This window comes from Helicoverpa zea, chromosome 14 (assembly GCF_022581195.2).
Source record: "Helicoverpa zea isolate HzStark_Cry1AcR chromosome 14, ilHelZeax1.1, whole genome shotgun sequence".
Lineage (NCBI taxonomy): Eukaryota > Metazoa > Arthropoda > Insecta > Lepidoptera > Noctuidae > Helicoverpa > Helicoverpa zea.
The window spans coordinates 5,691,242-5,713,610 of NC_061465.1; the positions used below are offsets into that span (position 1 = coordinate 5,691,242).

Below are 22,369 nucleotides of genomic sequence, written 5' to 3' on the forward strand. Positions count from 1 at the left end.
GATAATTTTTATATTTTCTGTGCCCGGTGATTTGGATCATAAAAAGCTTCCAAACTTAACTTCTCAGAGTCTAGTCAACAACTTATACCTGCTATATTGTTCTGGTACTTAACTAACTTAATTCAAGTGCTTGCAATATAGAGGATATTACAAGAACAAACTGGTGGGTTATATACTCAACGGTTCTACAAATGACAAACATGTGCTAGGTATCTAGTTTAACAAACAGCACATTGAGGGACCGTAGTAGGTTGGCCATGTATGTTGAAGAACTCGCCCAGCTATACTGGTATGTATTCACCTATGCACAACATCCAAGTCCACCAACACCTCTAGTGGGTTGCCTACCCATAATAGTGTTAATTATAACAGTTGCTCAGTCACCCTAGGTATAATTTCAATACTTTTACTTTATTTTGCTGTATTAAAGAGGTTGTTATACAACAGAGATATTCCAGAAGATACAGAACAGTAGAACAGCATACAAGCAGCAATACTAGCTGGAAAATGTGGATCAAAATTTTGGTATCCAATAGATAGAATCTTTGGTAAACATGCTAGCTCACAATTGTAATTTCAGTACTTTAGGTTGATATAAAACTCTTAGATCAAAAGAATATGGAACTAAGCATTGGAGCAATCTGTGATTTATTTGACAATGCTACTTTATCTACCCAACTGCCTCGTTGGTCTAGCTGTCGCAAGCGCGGCTGCTGAGCACGAGGTCTCGGGTTCGATTCCCGGGTCGGGCCTGGAAGTTGGTGATTGATACACCCGTGCATCGGAAAGCACGTAAATGTCGGTCCTGCGCCTGATCTCTTTCCGGTCGTGTCGGATTGCCGTCCCATCGGGTTATGAGAGTGAAGGAACAGTGAGTGCACTTGTGTCTGCGCAAATGCTTGTGCACTATAATATGTCCTGCGCAGTTGGCTAATCCCCTTACGTGAGTACAGCCGCCGTAGCCGATAATCGGCTAGGAGGACATCATCATCATTTACCCAACTGGGCCTTCTCATCTGTGACAAAAAATCTTTTAAGGATGATACCTGGAAGGAGTTCCAATGTAGATATTTACTCTGGGAACTATCTAATGATGATTAGCTCATGGATGATTGTTGCAATCAAGTTCTCAAAAGTTGATGATTGCGTGTGCTTTTAAAACCTTCAAGATTCAGGCTTGAATGAATTTTAATTGGTATCTTAGCCTCTTTTTTATTGATTTACATTGGTGTTTACAAATAGTTTAACAAAGTGGCCCTCATTATAATATTGTTATTTGCAAATTATGTTTTACAGTATTGCAGTACCAATAAGCAGTATAAGTACATTGAGAGTTGTGGAAGAATATGCTTCCATAGGGGCGAATAACATAACCATATATGAACATATATGAAATAGAATCCATTTATTGATCTCAAGTTAATAAATCATCACATTAATATATTCTTGAAGTGCACACCTACTTGTAATATAAAGTTGTGTAATTTCCTCAACCCATCCCATAAGATAAGATCCATATGGGTGGTGGGATGGATATCTATTAACAAAATAATGTCTTGTGTCCATAGCGTTAGGGTTAATAATAATTGATCTTAGAACACCAATCTTAGGTTACCGTAAGACAATTGGACTCGCACGAGAGGTAAAGAACTTTATCACTATTTACATTTATCGACATTTATTACTCTTTTGTGCTAATTAAACTACACAGTTGCGTCGACATTTGGTTAATAATAACTAAAATATTAGAAGGCAGTACTCCTTGATACGGCACGTATTGTGAGGAGGTTTCTGTCTCTGGGACCCTAACCACCGGTACCTTGGACCCTGTGCCCGATATCGGTGGTAACCTATTTTTTTATATTTTTAAATGTTTTTATTTTTATATTTAATATTTAAAAATGTAAATTATATGTTCTAAATAAATAAATGACCACTAAAATATTATTAAGTTCCTAAGTCCTACTGCAAAATATAATCTGAGTAAGTGTTCCTTAAAGTATAGGAAGTAAAATTGCCCTTAGTCACCAAATCGTTTAAAAATTTACTGGGGTGCTGTCCCTATAAAAGATAATAATATTTTTATATTCTGGTTGTCTAACTGAAACAACGTAGATAAAGTCAGCTGCAATAAAGGGTAAGCGCTTTTGAACGAAACTATAAACATACTTATGCAGCCAACTATACTTACATAAAAAAAAAAAAAAATATTACGTTACCTATACGCGGTCATGAAATTGGAAAAGCGTAAAATATTAAAAATGGAAGCAGCACAAAGCTGATCATCAAATTGATGAGGTCAAGTATGACATGAGAGCAGCATAGCTGCTCATGAAATTGAGATATAGAATTAGAATCCCACATTTATCTATGTGTAGACAGATGTTTTAGAAAGGTTAGCGGTTGTTTTGCAAAAGGAAAATTGCATCGACTAGAAAACTGTTTGTGAGCTGCTGTCACCTTGTTGAAAGGAAGAAGAGCATGAGTTGAGGGTCAGGGACTCTTCTATTTTATGGTGATGCAGAATGTCACAGCTTCAAAATATATAGTGCAAAGTTAGTGACACCTGTTAAAGTGCGTTCGTTGCATAATATGGTTCTAATTAGTTAAAATCTGATTCGTAATGTTACTTTACACCTTCGTTATAATCAATATGTAACCATGATACTAAAAAGCTTACCATCAAAGCATAATAATTCTTTGACTACTTAAATTTTTGAAAACCACATTAGGAAAAGCAAACAAACATTACAGAACGCAATGTCCGGTGATAATAGTGTTCTTGGATGCCTAACCGAAATATAAGTATTCCTATCGCACTATTATATGCAGTAAGGTATTCATATGTTGGGTGTTGAATGCTAAGAAGCTTACAGTTTCTTGACTAGATATTGGACATACATTGATGTAGGGTATTTAAAGCCTATATCAGAATTTCAGCGAGTGTACTAGCAGAAACGTGCAAAGTACCAGCGCTGATCAATAGGGTTGAAGACCAGATTGTTTGTTACATTGCTGAGATAATGATAGGCTTTGATATTCCACTCTCAAATTAAAAACTACATATTACCAAAATTAGTTGAGTTAGCATTCTCTTGCTTACAAGGCACACAAAGTACTTAACTCGTACATAGAACTACAATTTAAACCATTAAATTGGTGACAAAATATGTGATCGCCATTAAATTGGAGACAAAGTATGTGGTCACCATTAAATGGGTGACAAAGTATGGAGTCACCATTAAATTGGAGACAAAGTATGTGGTCACCATTAAATGGGTGACAAAGTATGGAGTCACCATTAAATTGGAGACAAAGTATGTGGTCACCATTAAATGGGTGACAAAGTATATGGTCATCATCAAATTGGAAACAGTCCATCTAGGTCACCATTCAATTGGGACGATCTTATGTGATTACTTTCCTCGTACGGCTCGTACGGTTTTGAATGAGTGAAAAGCATTGATGAGGTACCCTAATGCCGATCTTTTACCTTGGAACAATGCATTCTGTATCAGTTTTAAGTGAAGTCGAACCAAGCAAGATGAGTGCTCATTATCTGAAGGTACAGCAATATTTGAGACTTGCTTGATTTCACATGGACTGATTGGCGGGATGTCTGCCAAATGGACGGATCATCTCTAGTGTAGATATAATACAGGGCCGGAACAGCGGCTACAAAACCTGAAGTTAAACTTGCCGGCCTGATATCACTGCTACGAATTTGTCTTGTTGAGCCTGAAGCAGATGCTGGTATGTTACCGTCTGCAAAGGGACGGATTTTTATTTTTGTTTATTTCACAAGGGAAGGGATGTAGTGTCCTGCAGTATCACCGATATCTGTCGTCTCCTTAAATGGAAAGGGAAATGAAATGGAAACGGAACAAAGTAAATCAGTTTGATGGCAGTGTGATCGGGATCTGATAGCGTGGTTTTGTTGTGCTGCAGGTGTTTGATAGATTTTTAAGAAATTACCAAAATATTTATGAGTTTGATTGTTGGACTTTTTGAAACAAGGTTAAAATCAAAACAACAAGGGAGAGATGTAGTGTATGCAGGTACATGTGCATCATTGTATAGGTTATGTCATTATTATGACGCCTCGTGCGCATACGTCACTCGGTTATAAATACCGGATCGAGCGGTGGGGAGGCAGTCGTTGTCAGACTGTCGACCTGTGTGGTGGTGCGTTGGCGAGTCGATTAACATAATAAAATGAGCGTACAATACATGCGCCATTAATCAAAAATATATTTATATCTAAAAAACAAAACGTAACGACCGAATTTATGCGTTTCAAAGTCAGTAACAGCGCAGTGGCCAGTCGGACGCCCCCGGCTCGTCCCCCGTGCAACTCAACAACACATCTGCTATTAATTTTTCCAAAAATTTATGTGCGTTTCGCGCTGAGCGCGATTTATTAACCGAAACTTATTATTTTGAAGGCGGTCGAATTTTTTCGGCGTTGCACGGTGCTCGGGAGAATTCCTCTATTAGTATAATGCGATGGGTGGCGGTACGGTTTTCGAAATTATCATAAAATTACTAAATGTAGCATAAACGTGGGGTGGGCAGCGGCGCCCGTCGTCGTGGATTGAGACTTTATGTAAATTTTAACGACGCTGCGACCATCGGGGCCACCTGTGACCCTCCCCTCCCGCGCTCGCGTCGCCCGCGGCACCTGTCGAAAACCTATGTCGTTTTTATTTCAATAAGCTGAGGATTAAATTAGGCATGCGAAGACGTGCCGGCCCGACCGCCCGGGGGCAAGATTTTCCTCCTTCCTTACTTGTATTCTGACTTTTATCGGAAAACCATTTGTAGCTTAACACGTTATTTAAACCGGACATGCGTAAATCGTGTTTGATAATGTATATAAATTGCCTTTGGCTGGCCTAAGGCTACGTTTAACCCATTTGCTAGTGTCTTGTAGTAATGGTTATGTATGTCGTAAATTATAATATGACACCTTCGCATTCCAAGAATTGCTACAAAATGTCACAAATAACGTCGTGATTAAGTATTGATACTTATCACACGTTCAAAATAGTATCGACTATTGAGGGAAATTCTATTCATTAATTCTATTAGGAGAGGGAAAATATTGTAGAAAACAGTCTGCTACTTTATACTAGTGGTAAGTATATACATTTTTTCAATTACCTCCTTATGTGTTGTTCTTATGTGTGTTCAATTCGTTCACATCGTTCGTTACGAGCACATACGCACTGAGGTCAACGCGCTTTTAAAATTGAAATATAGTATATTTTATGAGTATTCGTGATTAGTTTGGTGTTAAATCGATAGTGTACAATAAAAGCAACAACATAAACTATAAACCAGTTAATAAACCTCAGCACTGTGGTAATTAATACAAATTACAAATAAACAATACAAAACTTTTGTGAATTGTGAGAACATAGAACGATTGGGTGTTAAAACGCGTAAGTGACGGCTAATGCACGGCGCTTAAGACCTTTTGGCCGCGACGTTTACTACGGAGACGAATAATTATTGGCGGTGGTGTGGGTACGTAATACAATTACCATTTACCCAAATACCTACATAGTGTTACATACAATAATATAATGCCGAAGTGCGATATTTGCAACAAAACAATAACAACTAAAAGCCCGGGATTAGAATGCAGCAAATGTGGCAAAATTGTGCATGCAAATATAACATGCAGCGGTCTCACGCAAAAGCAATTAATAGCTATTCGTAACTCTGAAAGTTTGGAATGGAAGTGCAGCGAATGTCACCGTCATTCTCCTGCTAGGAAATCATTTATCGTCCCAGAGGAAGACGACGATGAGGATATACTAACTTCAAAGCCGTCCACCTCAACTAACTTTCCGATAAATATGAACACATTATTGTCTAATATCTCAAACGAGGTTCAAAAAATTGTTCAAAAAGAACTGGAGCCATTACAAGCTTCTATTGAATTTTGCACGGGAAAAATTGATGATTTTGTGGAAGCAATTAAAATGATGAAACAGAAGCTAAAAGAAATGGAAAATAAAAATAACTATCTTTGCAACAAAATCACACACTACGAAACTAAAATCACATCTTTAGAACAACGTTTGAATGAGATAGACCAGGACAAATTGAACAACTGTATTGAAATTACCGGAATACCGTACGTAAAAAATGAAGAACCGCTGCAAATCACAAGTATTATTGCTGAAAAAATGGGAATTGACAAACAAAAGATAAAAAGCGTGAAACGGACTAATACGAACCAGAACATAGGCATTCTACAGGTTGAACTAGGACACCACAGGGACGTGGAATGTTGGACACGCGCCGCCAAGCAAATTAACTTGACATCAGCTGATATATTGTCTGATTCCTATAATGAAGCGCCTACAAAATTATACGTACGGTTCGCGTTATCACAAGTAAATAGAAAACTTATGTGGATGGCTAAACAACAGCTACGACAGGAATATAAATACATTTGGTTCCAAAATGGGAAAGTATTAGTGAAGAAAGGCGAAGTCGACAGTACTGGAAAAGACAAAATCTTTGTGATTAGATGTGAAGAAGACATACGAAATCTTCACAACAAGAAGACGATTAGCTCATAAGATAAACAAGCATAAAAATATTTTTCTTGTATTTAAATTATTATAATGGCTGCCTTTAGTAATATCAGGGAAATCTTTGATTGCATTGATTTACCTACATATATTAGCAAACTACCGAAAAACACAACAAATATAAATGTAGTACATACTAACATACGATCATTAATAAAAAAATTTGATACTCTAGTAGATTGCATAATCTCAGTAAATTCACAAATTGACATGTTAGTTCTCACGGGGGTGGGGATATCTGAACAAATTGTATCAATGTATCAATTAGCAGGATTTGCATTATATAGCATTTTACGTAAAAGTAGGAAAGGTGGTGGGATTATTTTATATGTTAATAATAAGCATAAATTTCAGCTGATAAAGAATAAATCTAGGCACAGTGAATGTATATTAGGTAAATTAACAACGCAGCAAAATCATAATATTCACATCTGTGCAGTGTATAGACCACCAAAAGAAAGCAAACACCTGTTTATTGACGAACTTTACAGTGCAATTAATACTGATGATGTAAAGAAAACTGATCTTATATTGATAGGAGACATTAATATAGATATAAAAACTATAAATAACATAAGCAACCACTATCTAAGTAAACTAGCTGAGAGTGGACTTGAATGTGCGATCTCAGATTTTACACGAATTGAAACAAAAGGCAATATTGTCACAAAAACTTGTATTGACCACATTTTCGTGAGATCATGCATTCATGACCTTTATTCGGCTGCTCTGGGGACTGTCTTAGCAGATCATCGTATGACGATTGTCACTATTGCATCTATACCTAAAGTTAAAGATCCAAAGTTCATTGAGTCTATTAACAACAAGAAATTAACATCACTATTAGAGTGTACTGATTGGGAAATGACAGGTGAGATAAACTGTGCAAATGACATATATAATTACATAAAAAATAATTTTATAAAATGCTACGATGAATGCAAATACTATAAAAAGATAAATAATTCGAGCAAAAGAGATTGTGAAAAATGGGTTAATAATAAAATAAGGATAAGTTGCGCTAAAAGAGACAAAACGTTTATTAAATGGAAAAGTGACCCCGGTAATAAAACACTTAGGTTAGAATACAATAAAATTAGAAACAAGGTTAATAAAACTATATTCAACACAAGAAATAATTATTACAGAAAAGAAATAACTAATAACAAAAATAACCTCAAAAAATTATGGGAAATATTAAATAAACTTACGGGCAAAATAGTAAAGTCTGTAGACGAGGTGATTACGAACGCCTTTTTAAATGGATCCAATAATGAATTGAGTGTCGCTAATGACTTTGCAACGGAATTTGAAAATAGTGTATCTGGTATTGTGCAAGGGTGTGACAGACCCTTGTTGAATAATTTTGAATTTATGAAATCTCAAGATAGATCAATGTTATTTAAAAAAGCTACACCTAATAGAATCATTAAAATCATCAAAAACCTAAATATTAACAAATCAGCTGGTTATGACTCCATAAGAGTACTGGATATCAAAAGAATAGGAGATAAAATTGTAAATGCAATAGTAAAGTTAATTAATGCGAGTGTTCAACAAGGAAAATATCCATCAGATCTAAAAACAGGAATAGTAAGGCCCATTCATAAAAAAGGTAAAATCAATGACTTGTCAAATTATAGACCCATAACGATATTGCCTGTAATAAACAAAATAATAGAGAAATACATATGCGACCAAATACACACCTACTATCGAGAGAACGACATAATTTCCAAGGCACAGTATGGTTTCCAAAGTAAAAAATCTACGGCTCAGCTACTTTCTAATTTTACTGATGAAGTAAACAAGTACTTAAACGACAAACAGCATGTGATACTTGTGTTCATTGATTTCAGCAAGGCCTTTGATACTCTCAGACACAATATCTTACTAAAAACACTCGAAAATTCAGGTATAAGAGGTACATTGCTAGATTGGTGCAAAGAATATCTGCGCAACCGAAGTTATTGCGTGAAAGTTGGTCATAACCTTAGTAGACATGTAAACGTGACAAAAGGAACAGCTCAGGGATCGGTGTCTGGACCGCTTCACTACTTGGCATATGTCAATGACCTTGAAAATGTAATAACACACTGTTCCCTTTATCAATATGCTGATGACACCTGCTTACTTTCCGCTAGCAAAAACCTTAATTTGGCCGTAGATAACTTGCAAAAAGACTTTACCATCATGGCGATGTGGGCCCATGATATGGGACTTGTTCTGAATCCTCAAAAAACCAAAGTTATACATGTACACTCAAGCCATATAAGCAACTGTCGTCCTTTTCGAATAATAGCACATAGTCACGATTGTCTGCATAATAACTTACCGGAATGCCAATGCTCTTCGATAGATCAAGTCCCTTATCATACCTATCTGGGTTTAATTATTGATAACCGATTTAACTGGGGTTACCATGTGGATTCTGTCTGTAACAGGCTACGTGCAATACTCGCAAAGTTTTCAATTATAAAGCGCAAAATACCGTACAGAATCCTACTACAAATGTACACAGCTCTCGCAGAATCAATAATATCATATGGCCTCACAAGTTATGGACGCACATTTAAAACATATCTTGATAAAATATATAATTTGCAAATACGACTGTTGAAACTTGTGGTACCAAGCAGTATAAAAAATAAATACCGAGACAATTATGCAGGGTTGTTTAAGTACTGCAGGGTATTACCTGTACAGGTGCGAGCTGAGTATCTATTCCTCATGGATCACTTTGACAACAAGGACATACAAAATCCAGTGAAATACAACGTAAACACACGTCAAGCCAAATCAAAATTGCTACAAGTGCCACGTAAAAATAATTTTTATGGTAGACGCACCGCTTCGTTCATGATACCTACTATACTCAACCAGATTCCAGTTGACTTTAGAGACTCACTGAACAATAAAAGTATTAAACGTAAACTAAAAGATTATTTAATTGACCTTATCAATACATAATTGTAATGAGCGCGTTGATCCAATCACTGGCCATGGCATGCTAAGACAGACCTTAGAGGTCTAATTGCATGCCTAGTTTAAGGTAAATGTGTAGTTTTATGTGAAAGAAACAAATAAATAAATAAAAAAAAAAAAAAGTGTACAATCGTGAACAAAGTCTAAGGTGTCCCCTTGTATCTTGGCACACAAAACCTTAACGAGTAGAACACACCGCGAACTCTACACCAAACTCTGAAGCTCTTTGCGACATTATTCTCCCTTTCAGCATCGAAGCGCGATCCTAAGTCCAGGATAAACAAGCAAATGGTCCGGGCGGAAGGGCCCGCGGCCTCCCTTCGGTTGAATAAGAAAGTTTGTCTACGAACCCGCAAGCGTCCCTCATTAGGCCTTAGCTTTTGTTTGCCCACCAAATTAGCATCTAGAAGGCTTTTCATTCACAGAATGAAACGTTGACGGTCTAATGATGCGAATTGAAACTTCGGAGGCGAGATTTTGTCTTTGAATTTATGATGGCAATCTATTTTTGTTAAAGATATTACATTTAATGTTCGTCCTAAAGATATTAATGTTTTATTCAACGTAGATAGTGATGTTTACTTCGTGTCTAGACTGTATATTATGTTTATAAGGGTTGTGCATTCGTAGAAATGTTAATATTGCGCTCATTGTATCCTATGACAAACTACTACAATAAACTTTACTGATCCAATCAGAAGATTGTCTGACTCAGTATTACTTGTTGTTGTTTCAATATTGCTCGTTAAGATATCAAAATTGTTTGATTTCTTTGATCTGTAATTGGACAATACTGTGGGTCTGAAAGCTAAACAAATGTAATCTTCCATGTTTTGCGAACTTTATCATTAACCTTTTTTTTAATCTCTTCCTTCAATAATATCGATACTTCAAGTAACTTAATTCAAATAAAACATCGGCAACGACCCATTAAAACTTTTCAGTAGATTGTCAGTTCGTCAATTTTAATGAGGGTTTTCTAAAATGGCGTCCACCAGGTGGCAGCACCGAGTCGTCAGGTCCAGGTAACTGTCAAAGTGCTTATCTTTACTATGAATAGTGAACGATTTTAGTGTTTTTTTTATTTTATAATTAAAGCACTGCATTATTGTTTTACTATTGAGGTTGAGTAAATAAAAAAAAACTAAATCATATTGTGTTAACAAATTTTTCAACAAGCTTTTCCTTAGTACCAGTGACTTTTGCACCCTCTCTCTTAGCTCAATTTTTAGTTCGGAAACCTTATTCTGACCGTAGTCCATAATAAAATCAATAACACTTCCAATATAACAGAATTTCAATAAACAATAAGTTCGGACCCTACAATTCCATACTATTTGACAGCTGTTTGGACCTGACGCATACGAAGCGCCGCCTGGCAGCAGAAAAAGTATCGAAAACCCTCATTGACGTACAACCAAAAACTTAACCGAATTTGATTGTTTTATCCTATAAATATTGCAGAGCTGGCTAACGAGATTCGGTCTTTAATATTGAAATGCTTAATTTTAAAGTCCAACCCTAAAATACCGCTACAAGTACGTCAAACTTTATAGAGATACGATACAGGCGTTTAAAAGTTTACAACGTTTCAAAGTAAAACACGGTATCTAGACAAGAGAATAGTTGGCACCTTCAGGTACACGGTCGCATGATATACGACAATGGCTTCCCGATACAATGTGAATACATACGTTACCTACGCAATATCCTACGGGAAACTTTCGAGACATTCACGAGTTTGTACAGGATAGGTAATGTCTGAATATTTATACAAGAAAGTGGATGTTACTGTGTTTCGGGTTTTTAAATTGCGTGAATAAAATACCGTACTCAAAAGTTGTGGTACTAACGTTCTCACAATAAATATACGTATAATCAACTGATACTTCAGTGTGACCTGATTTTGAAGTGATGTATGCCCCAATCAAGGAAATCTAATAGCACAAATTTAGTTGATTGGGCGATTAACTACGCATATCGAGCCTTACGTAATCATGTAATAAGGGAGGACAAAAGTAATTTCGTTGGTGTAATTACAGAAAAGGGATATTTACGTGATTAAATTGTACTATAGTAAAGTTCCAATTGTCAAACTTACAGCACTATTAATCTAGAAATGTATAGCTACGATAGAAAATGAATATAGAGGAATGAGAACCCCGCAACTCCAGATAATAACTAGTTACGTGTTTAGACAATAATTATACAAGTTTTGAATATGTTACGAGTTGCGACATACATTAGTAAAGTTGTCTTTGTCAGTGCGTGTATTGGAAGGAGTAACTTTCAAACGCATAAGGGATCCCGGGATTGTACGAGATTGTGGGGAGGCAAAGTTTTGACAACCACGTCACTATCAGTTAATAACCTGTGGGGATGATCTGAATTTATAACGACATATTGCTCTTGATATAACAAATGTAAAGCACTTGTACAAATATTAATTTAAACTGACTTGAATCTAAATTGCTTGGAGTAATCTGAATTCGTCTTTTAGGAGCGAGTAGATGAAGTGGGTGTGTTGCTGTAATCTGAACGTTAATGCTTGATTTTGATTTCGTATGTTGAAAATCACATAGGGTAGGTAGTATTATATTACAATAAGCTTACAAAATAGGCACTTGAACAATTTTAGTTCACAATCATTAATTGAAAATGCAATAAAAAGTACCTGTAATTTGAAAAAAAAAACTTTTCGTTAATGTTTTTAAAAATAATAAATTCAAAGACAAAACATAGGCAATGTGCCCAGTCAAAATATCCAAGTGGAACTTGAAGTTTCCTAGCCGCATATTACTCACAGAGACTGAACACATTTCGCAAGCTTGAAATAGAAATAAGCGTAGTTTACGTGAATGGAGGAAAACTTCGGCCTGCCGCATAAGGATGATAGCGGCATGTGCAGATTATTTATTTATTTTAAAGGAAATGTAAGTTACGGGAAATCTGATAAAGAAGAATTCTCTGAAAATGTTTCATCAGTTTTCAAGGTGATGTTGGATGATTGTTTTCTTTACAAATCATTCTTTTGATTTTAAGTTCAACAGTTGTCCATGGATATCTACCATCCCATGTGAAAATCTTGTTCATAATCATCAGTTATTTTAGCTACAATGAACTCATTAGACCGTATAGGTAAGTCATCCTCCGAGCCTTTTTCCCAATCATGTTGGGGTCGGCTTCCAGTCTAACCGGATTCAGCTGAGTACCAGTGCTTTACAAGAAGCGACTGCCTATCTGACCTCCTCAACCCAGTTACCCGGGCAACCCGATACCCCTTGGTTAGACTGGTGTCAGACTTACTGGCTTCTGACTACCCGTAACGACTGCCAAGGATGTTCAATGACAGCCGGGACCTACAGTTTAACGTGCCATCCGAAACACAGCCAATGGTGTCTAAGATATATTTAGAAAGTACATACAGACTTAGAAAAGTTGCATTGGTACTTGCCTGACCTGGGATCGAACCCGCGCCCTCATACTTGAGAGATTGGTCCTTTGGATTTGGTTCGTATAGGTAAGTATAATATAAAAATACAAATTATAACACGCGATAACAAAATAGCAAAACTAACGCAAAGGAACAAAATAGCATTAAAACGTGGAACTTAACAAAGCGACAGACGTAGGCAATCGTAAAGTACACGCGGTATTGGATACTAATTCCGAATGAGATAGCTATTGCACCTGTGCTCTAGTGCGCCGTGTGAAATACGACTATGCCTTTTAGATCAATAAAAAACCTATTCATTTCACGTCATACGAGACAAATATTTGTGAATAATTTATTTTATTATTTCCATATGCAATTTCGGTTAGTCTGAATAAATCCTAAAACACTTTGTCTTGATAACTTACTGCTTTACGAGAAAATATTCCATTAACTTTTATTATAATAGAAAATCCAAGAAAATACGCAGTCAAAGAAACATAAAATTCTAGTAGGACATTATTGTTATTTATAATCACACAGAATGTACTCAGCATTTATGAACCTTGCTTCATTACCGAGTCACAAGTGAATTGCTTTTGATTACAGACATAAAGAAAAATCCTCCTTCTAAGGAACTTGAATTAAATATTCAGACTTAATTCACCGAGGAGTAGTACAGTTAAAGACAGGAACTAAAATTGTACCTGGTAACAGTCCTGAGTAAATAATAAGCAATTTCGTAGAATATCGGCAAGATACAAACATGCCAGTCAAGCGAGACAGTGTGACAGGTTTCAAATAAATTTGCCCCTCGCGTTACGTGGAAGGAAAGACAATAGTTACGAACATTTAATTGACTGAACATACAGTCGAAGGCTTGACGTCACAAATTACAGACTCGGGTAACTCGGTACGTATTAAAAATTTAGGCTCAAAGGACCAGTTCCGTGAAAATCAATTTATCAAACTATGTACGTTGGATTACCAGTGGTAGACTTTACAATTGATTTTGAAATGTATAAAGGTCAGGCATGAAATAAAATGTTGCAATATCTTTTGGCTTTCCTATGTTCAGATTACACATTTTTGCTAAAAATAAATAGGCACAGTAGTGACTGAAGCTTTAACTTTAAGCAGTTCAGCTCACAACACGAAACTTGAAAGTTACTGAGAAATTCCAAAACAGCAGCACACAAGCCGTAACCGTTCATCGTACGCTAATACAAATACACACTTCGAAACTAAGTCAATTTCCACATACAAAATAAGTACACTTAGTTTCAAAGTTGTTTGTATAAAATTTTACGGCCAGCTGCATTCATGTAATGCACAAAAATGGTTATGCGGCGTCGGTGTTCAGCTGAATGCAGCGTTGCATAGATTATAAAGTGATTTTCCGAAGTGCACTCAGCGGTGCGGCGCGGGAGTTGAATTTGCACCATTATTATGCCATAAACATTATTGTATGATGACGCAAAAGCTTGTTGATCTATCGACATGAATAATTATATTACAAAGAGGGAAATGACACTGAACATTTTGATTGCGCTTTATGCGGCGAGGAAGAATAAATAGTTCGTACTTTAATAGTGAATCATGGCATTGTTGGGGTACAGTAATGCAATTCGTGGTAATGGAATGTTGAATACGTACCTTTGTCTTTGTAATTCTTGTGTAGTATAAATATAGGTAGTGTAATTTGAGTATAATAGCAGGTTTGTTCGCGTCGGCAGTGTATGCCTAACACGGGCCCGCCACTTATCAAGCGTCCTAGGCTATTTATTACACACTTTTAGAATCTATTATTCAGTGTGTGGGTTGTTTCGCGATAGTTTCCATCGAGTTTTAAGCTAGCGATATTACACTGTGTTTATGCTTTTATTTTACGGCACACATCGCTGTTATTTAGAGCAATAGAATTTTCTTTGAAGTGAATTTATTTTCACTCTATAAACCCTATTTTAAAGTTTCTTAGTTAATGCGTTTGCTGTAGGTACTAAAGAGTTACTGAATTTTGTAGTTTCACCTCCTTTTAGTTAGATACATACGTGCATGTAACGTAAGGATAGTATTGTTAAACAGTTCTTATTGATAAATCGGTGACACATTATCACACACCATTTAACCAGCCACTCATAATTCCACAACCTGAAAGATTGCCACTGAAAAAAAAAGTGAAAGAAAAAAAAAAGCCTAATCGAGTGGAATCGGAGGCAAAACTTTTTAGATCAACACGAAACCCTTATGATAACTACAGGGATGTGTACAAAAGTTGTAAAGGTCCGTATGAAAACCTCCCCTAGTTTGTGTTCGCGGTAAAGTTTCGAGTAAACAACACTGGAAACTTGGCCCAACTTATTTTAGGACACAAGTTTTGCTAGTTCAGCTTTTATAGGGTATTGCCGTTTTTTATACGGGGACAACTGGGTCTCTCTATTTGTGTTTTAAATTTTGACCTTATTGTACGAAGATGCTTTAATAGTAGGTAATGTTACTTGTATTTTGATACTTTAATGGTTTTTGGTATTAAAATATATGACAAAAAATAAAGTGGTAGCGCTTGATATTTAACTTATTGTACGTAGTAAATACCTGCTTATATAATTTTAGCTAAGCATCCAATAAAGTCCAAATTACATTGACTGTTATCGAGTATTTTAGAGGTTCTTTCAGACCCCTAAATCACAGATACCAAGGTATAGTTGTATACAAAATGTTTATCCCCTTGCGGAAATCGAATTCGTAACCCTTAGCACAAAATATGGTCACTCCTCTGTCGAACCAATTTAACCCGTAACTGCATTCTAATATTTCAGTTATGGGAATTCAACAACAAATAAAGAGTAAGTAAAGATCGCAGACAATTTGCATGAAATAACAGTTTTCAGGAAAACCAATTTTAAATACTCTCTTTTAGAACAGTTTGATAGCACGGAATAAAAGAACAGTGTCTACAAAGCAAGAGTGGAGCAAGTAATTATAAAACCCAATAAATCTAACAACAATAACGTTGGGACCTTATGAGCACAAAGAAAGAGACACAAAGACAATTTAGAACGCCCGGCCCGTTGGCAACACCGGCGTTAAAAGAACAAGTGTGATCAGACGAAAAATAAAAGTACCCGCCGTTTGTTACCTGTTCCGACAATACACCCATTTGTACGTACCTAATAGCAGATTTAAAACACATCGAATTTATCTCGTAAAAAATGCGATAAGCCCAGCTTATTGATTGTGCCCATTTAAAATGAAAACGTGATTCTGTTTTTCGTCACAGTTACCAAATGAGGTGGAAAAATGTAATGTAATCACAATAAAGCTTCTCGTAAAGAGTATTGGATAAATAAACATTAAATTGTGATAAATTTGGACATTTTTCATGGTTTACCAGAATGAGTTTGGGTAACATTATTTGACGTTATTTTTAACATAGAAAATAAGTGACTAGTTCATAATTTATATTAAAAACGTAGACTTTGTACGTTGGTGTAAGAATCGATTTTCAGTGAGCATTTAAAATTATAAATAAAAAATGTGTTTACTAAGCAAGCAACATTCTATTTATTATTACTTATATTTTAAGGATAAAAATACTGATACATAAAACGAAACGTTATCCAAATGCCATAATCCCAATCCCAATTTTCCCCCATAGCCACAATATTGAAAAAAAAAGGCAGCAATACCACTACAAACAAACTACCGCGTCATTTGTTTCCAATACCCGTCCAATCGGCTACAGCTATTTGTAACAGAATAGATATAAATTGGTGGTTGCAGCAAATATGAATCGTTCGGTCGATTTCGCTCATGCGTCTCCGTAAGTCGCATTCGCCCTATCAATCGCGTACATGTGATTTCACTCAATTTTTGAAACTGACGCGCCCTAAGAGGAGGGAAACATTACTCATAGTGCAGATAACGCGCGACTTTGCACTTTGTATTTATTTTATTTATTGCTCTGTGGTAGCGTTGTGTTGTAGTGTAGCTTTCAATTGTTTTTGTTCCCGTATTTTTTTATGTTGGCTGTTATAAGTAAAATATATCTTTAAAATAAAACTGTCAGCCATTTTCTGTCTGAAGGTCCTTGTGAATACAAAATACTAAAAAAAAATAGACCGGAAAAAGTAATCCAATAAATAAACTTCAATGAGCTTCTAACCAATCTAGCAGTTAATTAAATCAATTTCCAAAGGGAATTAATATCCAGTGATATTTAAATGCGCAACTATCTCTGTTTTGACAGTGCTCTGTACAAAAGAGTCCCGACGACTGGGATCAACGCGGTCTCGTGTCCCCTCCCTACGAACGTATAGATGATATATTTTCAATTTTTGGCTTCCTATTAGTGCGAATTTTCGACTTGTATGATTTATTTTCATGGCGGGACGGGGAACAGATAAATGTTCGATAAGTGTTTTTGGTGTTTTGTTTTTAAGTTATGTTATGAAAATTATTGTAAGTTTTAGTTAAGGTCATGGATGTGTAAATATTAATTATTTTAATTAATTCAATTCAAAAGTGTTTATTTTCAATCATTTTATTTATTTTTTATTTAAAATACTTTTTGCACATTGTACAACGGCGGACTTAACGCCTTAGGCGTTCTCTGCCAGTCTACCTTAGGGTGGTGGTGAAATAGAAGTGGTAGGTGCAACACAATTTGAGCATCAGTGGAAGATAATAAAAATATATATTTATGCATATATAAATATAATAAATATAATAAATATATATATATATATATATATATAACTATATATATGTACAACTGTATCCAGGAGAATGTAGGAGAAGATGGTAAGAAAAATGAACTACTGTAATGATTCGGCCAACTTGCCATGGATGTGATTTCGCAGTTTCATTTTAAAAGTGTGTCGACTATTTACCATCCTGACCTCCAGAGGTAGCTCATTCCAAAGAAGAATAGATTTCACAAAGAAGGAAGAGTGAATAATGTCTGAACGGTGAGCAGGGCAGTGAAGAAGACGATTATTAGAGGAGCGGAGATTTTTGTTATGCTGAGAACACACATACTGAAAGTGAGAAGTTAAATAGGAAGGTGAAGACGGGGTATAAAGTATAGAAAAAAGAGTAGTTAATGCCCTCATCACACGTCGTTGTCTTATCGGTAGCCATTTAAGTTGCGCTCGATACGCTGACACATGATCGTACTTGCGAAGATTAAAAACGAATCGAATGCAATTGTTGAGAAGCCGGTCGAGTTTATTGAGCAGATCTGCATTCAGGTCATAGTAGCAAACATCACCATAGTCGATTATAGGAAAGATTAAGGTTTGCATAAGCATTGCTTTTACATGGAACGGGAGCAAGTTTTTGAAGCGATAAAGAAACCGCAGTGTACTAGTGATTTTTTGGCTGACAGCTGCAACTTGTGCTTGCCAATTGAGTGAAGAGTCAAGATGAAGGCCCAAATTCTTCACTGAGCAGCTAAACGGTATATTTATCCCGTCAAATACCAAAGTTGGTAACCCAAGTGCGTCTACTTTACCTAAATTTCTTGAGCTACCAATGATAATAGCTTGGCATTTAACAGGATTGACTGCCACTCCGAACCTGTCAGACCAACTTTTGACTACCAAGTCTTTGTTAATTTTAACAAGCGCAGCTGCCAACTCATTCACTTTTGTGTGACGATACAACTGCAAGTCATCGGCATAGAGATGATACGAACACTGAAGCTCAGGAGTAAGGAAATTTATAAATATGGAGAATAACAGAGGTGAGAGTATGCCGCCTTGAGGAACGCCAGCATTCAAAGAACACCACGCAGATGAATCCTCATCCACCCGAACCGACTGCTGGCGATCATGAAGATAAGAGGAAAACCAGTCTGACGCCTTAGAAGAGACCATAAGATGTGATAGAATAGATAAAAGGATGTCGTGACTGACGGTATTGAACGCATTTGAAAAATCCACGAGTACCAACACTGTGAGATTAGCGTCTTCCATAGCAAATCTAATATCGCCAGTCACTTTGAGGAGGGCAGAAGAAGTGCTGTGGCCCGGCCTAAATCCGGATTGGAAAGGGCTCAGTAGCTCATTGCCGTAGATAAAACGAGCAAATTGCTTATGAGCACAAGCCTCAAGCACTTTGGATAAGAAAGGTAGGATAGAAATTGGACGAAAGTGACTGGGGAGGGTAGGGCTGGAAATTTTGGGAAGAGGACGCACGTAAGCTTTCCGCCAGAGTGAAGGGAAAACTCCAGAGTAGAACGAAAAGTTTACGATATGAGTGATAACAGGAAGGATCGGGACTAGGATATGGACGATCATCTGACGGCTGATGTTATCACACCCCACCGCCTTAGATTTTATGGACAGGATAATCTTTTTGACCTCTTCCTCGTCGACTGGCATAAAATCAAAAGATTTGATATCGGGACGCGTTAGACCATTTATATAATTGAGAGTATCTTGCTTCATTAAATAGTCCAAACGAGAGGAAGAAGAAGTGCAGAAATAACTATTTAAAGCATCAAAACTAATTGTGTTCGGCAGGTCCAAATGTCGCGACTTGCCAATACCCAGAGTTCCAAGAAACTTCCAGATGTCAGCAGAAGACGAAGATGATATATTATTCAATATATGGCGGCGTTTAGCATTACGTATCATCATATTACACCGATTCCTCGCAGTCTTAAACAGAGCCCAGTTTTCATCACTACGGTCTTTTTTAAATTTACGGTACGCACGGTCCCGCCTACGCATTGCTATACGTATGAGTTCAGTCATCCATGGTGCTGGCGGCCGTTTCACTCTGACTCTTTTGACTGGTGCATGGCGATCATATAAAATGTTCACCATGTTATTAAAAATCAAAATTTTATGATCCACATCATCAGAAGTCATTAATGGAGTCCAATCAATGTCTAGCGCATCCTTGAACAACCGCTCAGCATCCATCCTTGCAAAGCAACGCCTATGCAAAATCTTAGGCTTGGGCTTAGGTGGTTTAAGGATATAGGAGAGGAAAATGAGGTCGTGGTGAGAAAAACCAGGTGCAGTATATTGACCGTGACAGGAAATAAGGGAGAGGTTAGACGTCAGAATTAAGTCCAGCCAGGAATCATCACCAATCGTAGACCGGTGAGTAGCCTGAAGAGGTAAAATATGCAAGCTGGATGACTCCAAAACGTGCAAGAGTTTACGGGTACGAGGAGAGTTGGGAGCAAGGAGATTTGTATTAAAATCACCCATGATGATGTAATGAGCATACTCAGAACCTAACGATTCTAAAACCGATTCCAAATCAGTGAAGTAGTCGACAGAGGGGGGGCAATAAACAACACCAACGACGGCTTTCGCTCCTTTAACTGAAACCTCCAAAAAGAGAAATTCAGCACTAGGCAGAGAACTAGAAGAAGTAGCCAAGATCTTATAAGGAAAGTCCGATCGAAGGTATATTGCCACGCCTCCCCCTCTTCTCCCAAGTCGATCATTCCGAATAAGAACGAAGCCAGGAAGAGGGTAAGATGTGGATAAGAGATTTGGTTTGAGCCAGGTCTCGGAAATCAGGACGGCATGCACATTGCTGTTGGAAAAAGTCTCCCATAGTTCACTATAGTGACTAGGAACACTTTGAGCGTTAATATGACACACATTTAACACTTTATCTGTTTGTTTGAATTGATTTCTCAATGTATCCCCAAGTGTATCAGTCAGAGAACAGAAACTACCATCACTATTACTCACATCCAAAGACTCATTAGCAGAATGAAAACAGTCGTCATCAGAAGACATAAATCCTAAATATATAGATAAAAAAATAAATAAAAAAATATAACTATAAAAATAATTAGCAATTTTAAAAACAAAGACAACAACAGAATTTACCTCCACCCGCCAGCTAACACCAATAAATAATTAGAATCAGCAACATAAAACAAAAATAAAACGTAGTTGACATCCATAAGAAATGAAAAACGATACAAAAATAAATAAAAGAAGAATGAAACTATTTCTGGACGAATGGTATTCGATCCGTGCATTGACTGACATTTTTGTAATGTGACAGCTGACAATGACATTTCGACAATTACTACCTGCGATTGTGAAAAGTAAAGTAACCAAGAATAGAAGTTAAGTTATCCAAACGTTAATTAATTCTTAATCTATTTGCGGGTAATTAACAAATTGAAATAGAAATAACAAAGTTACTATAAATTTAACAAAATTTGGTAAGGAAAAAAAAGGATAAAACATTACAAAGAGAAAAATAAATAAAATAAAAACATTAGATTACGAAAATATCAAAATAAACAATGAGTAAGTATAGTAATAATATGATTCATTTCTAATTCTAAAATGTCAGTCACATACCAATAATAGATATGTTTCCAGGTCCTCTCAAGAAGTTATGCAGCATTTGTTTTTGAAGGATACTTCTCCAGGAGAGGCTTTAGCTCATCCATCGACACAATCCTGTGGCGGCTGCCATCCGATGCCTTAATGACTATCACGCCATCCTGTGTCCAACAAGCACGCATACCGAAATGCAGCCGTGCCTTCGCGAAGATGGACTGCCTGGCTTTCGTCAGGAACTCCTTGACTGAGACTTTGGTGCCTCTCAACCTAGTCTTAGCCTTCCAAACAGTTGACTTGACATCCCAAGAAGCAAACCTCACAAGAATGGGCCGTGCATGATCCTTACTAGGACTGCCAAGTCGGTGGGCAACTTTTATGCTGGCTGCTGCTATGTCCTTTAGACCCAATTTGCTGCTGAGGACACCAAGGACCATGGAAGGGCAGTCCTCATTCTCTTCTTCAGGAAGCCCTTGAAAGATCAATGCCTTTCGACGGTGCCTCATCTCCAACCCATCAATGTGCAGCGCACACTCGGCTATCTGCTTCCTGAGTAAACCCAACACGTTGAAGATGAGCTCCCTGAAGGCCCGGAACTCCTCAGCAATTTTAGCGACGGTTTCCTTGGCAGGGCCTGCAGCCTGAATTTGAGCTCCGAGTTGGTCCATCTTCTGACTGAAACTCTCCTCAAGACTTCTCTGTATCGACAGTATTTCTGATAACTGTGACATCTTCCTTATATTGTTTATAGTGACTTTGTAAATATGTTAATATTATTCTATGTGCAAGTGTTGATGGTGATGTGGCAGGTGGTGTTAAGTACTTAATCAGGTTACATTTAAGGCTCCTAATGTAAGTACCCAATAATTAAGTAGTATAATTAAACTTTTACTAAAAATAATTTAAAAAACTGAATTAAATATATTTTTAAAAGGCTCAGAGAATCTGAGATACGTGTCGACTTTTTCTACACCTACCCCAAAAAAAAATCATAATGTAGATCCCACATTCCA

The 22,369-nt window shown here is 36.7% G+C and overlaps 2 protein-coding genes across 3 annotated transcripts in view; both read right to left on the bottom strand.

Annotated features, from left to right (window-relative positions):
• LOC124636704 (semaphorin-2A) overlaps window positions 1–22,369 on the bottom strand; it is a 183,139-nt gene that overhangs the window by 24,093 nt on the left and 136,677 nt on the right. The gene's annotated exons all lie outside the window — the stretch shown is intronic.
• On the bottom strand, window positions 20,845–22,303 carry LOC124636705. Its single transcript, XM_047172869.1, has one exon. The coding sequence runs from the start codon at window positions 22,085–22,087 to the stop codon at window positions 21,410–21,412; it is 678 nt and encodes a 225-aa protein (XP_047028825.1). The 5' UTR covers window positions 22,088–22,303; the 3' UTR covers window positions 20,845–21,409.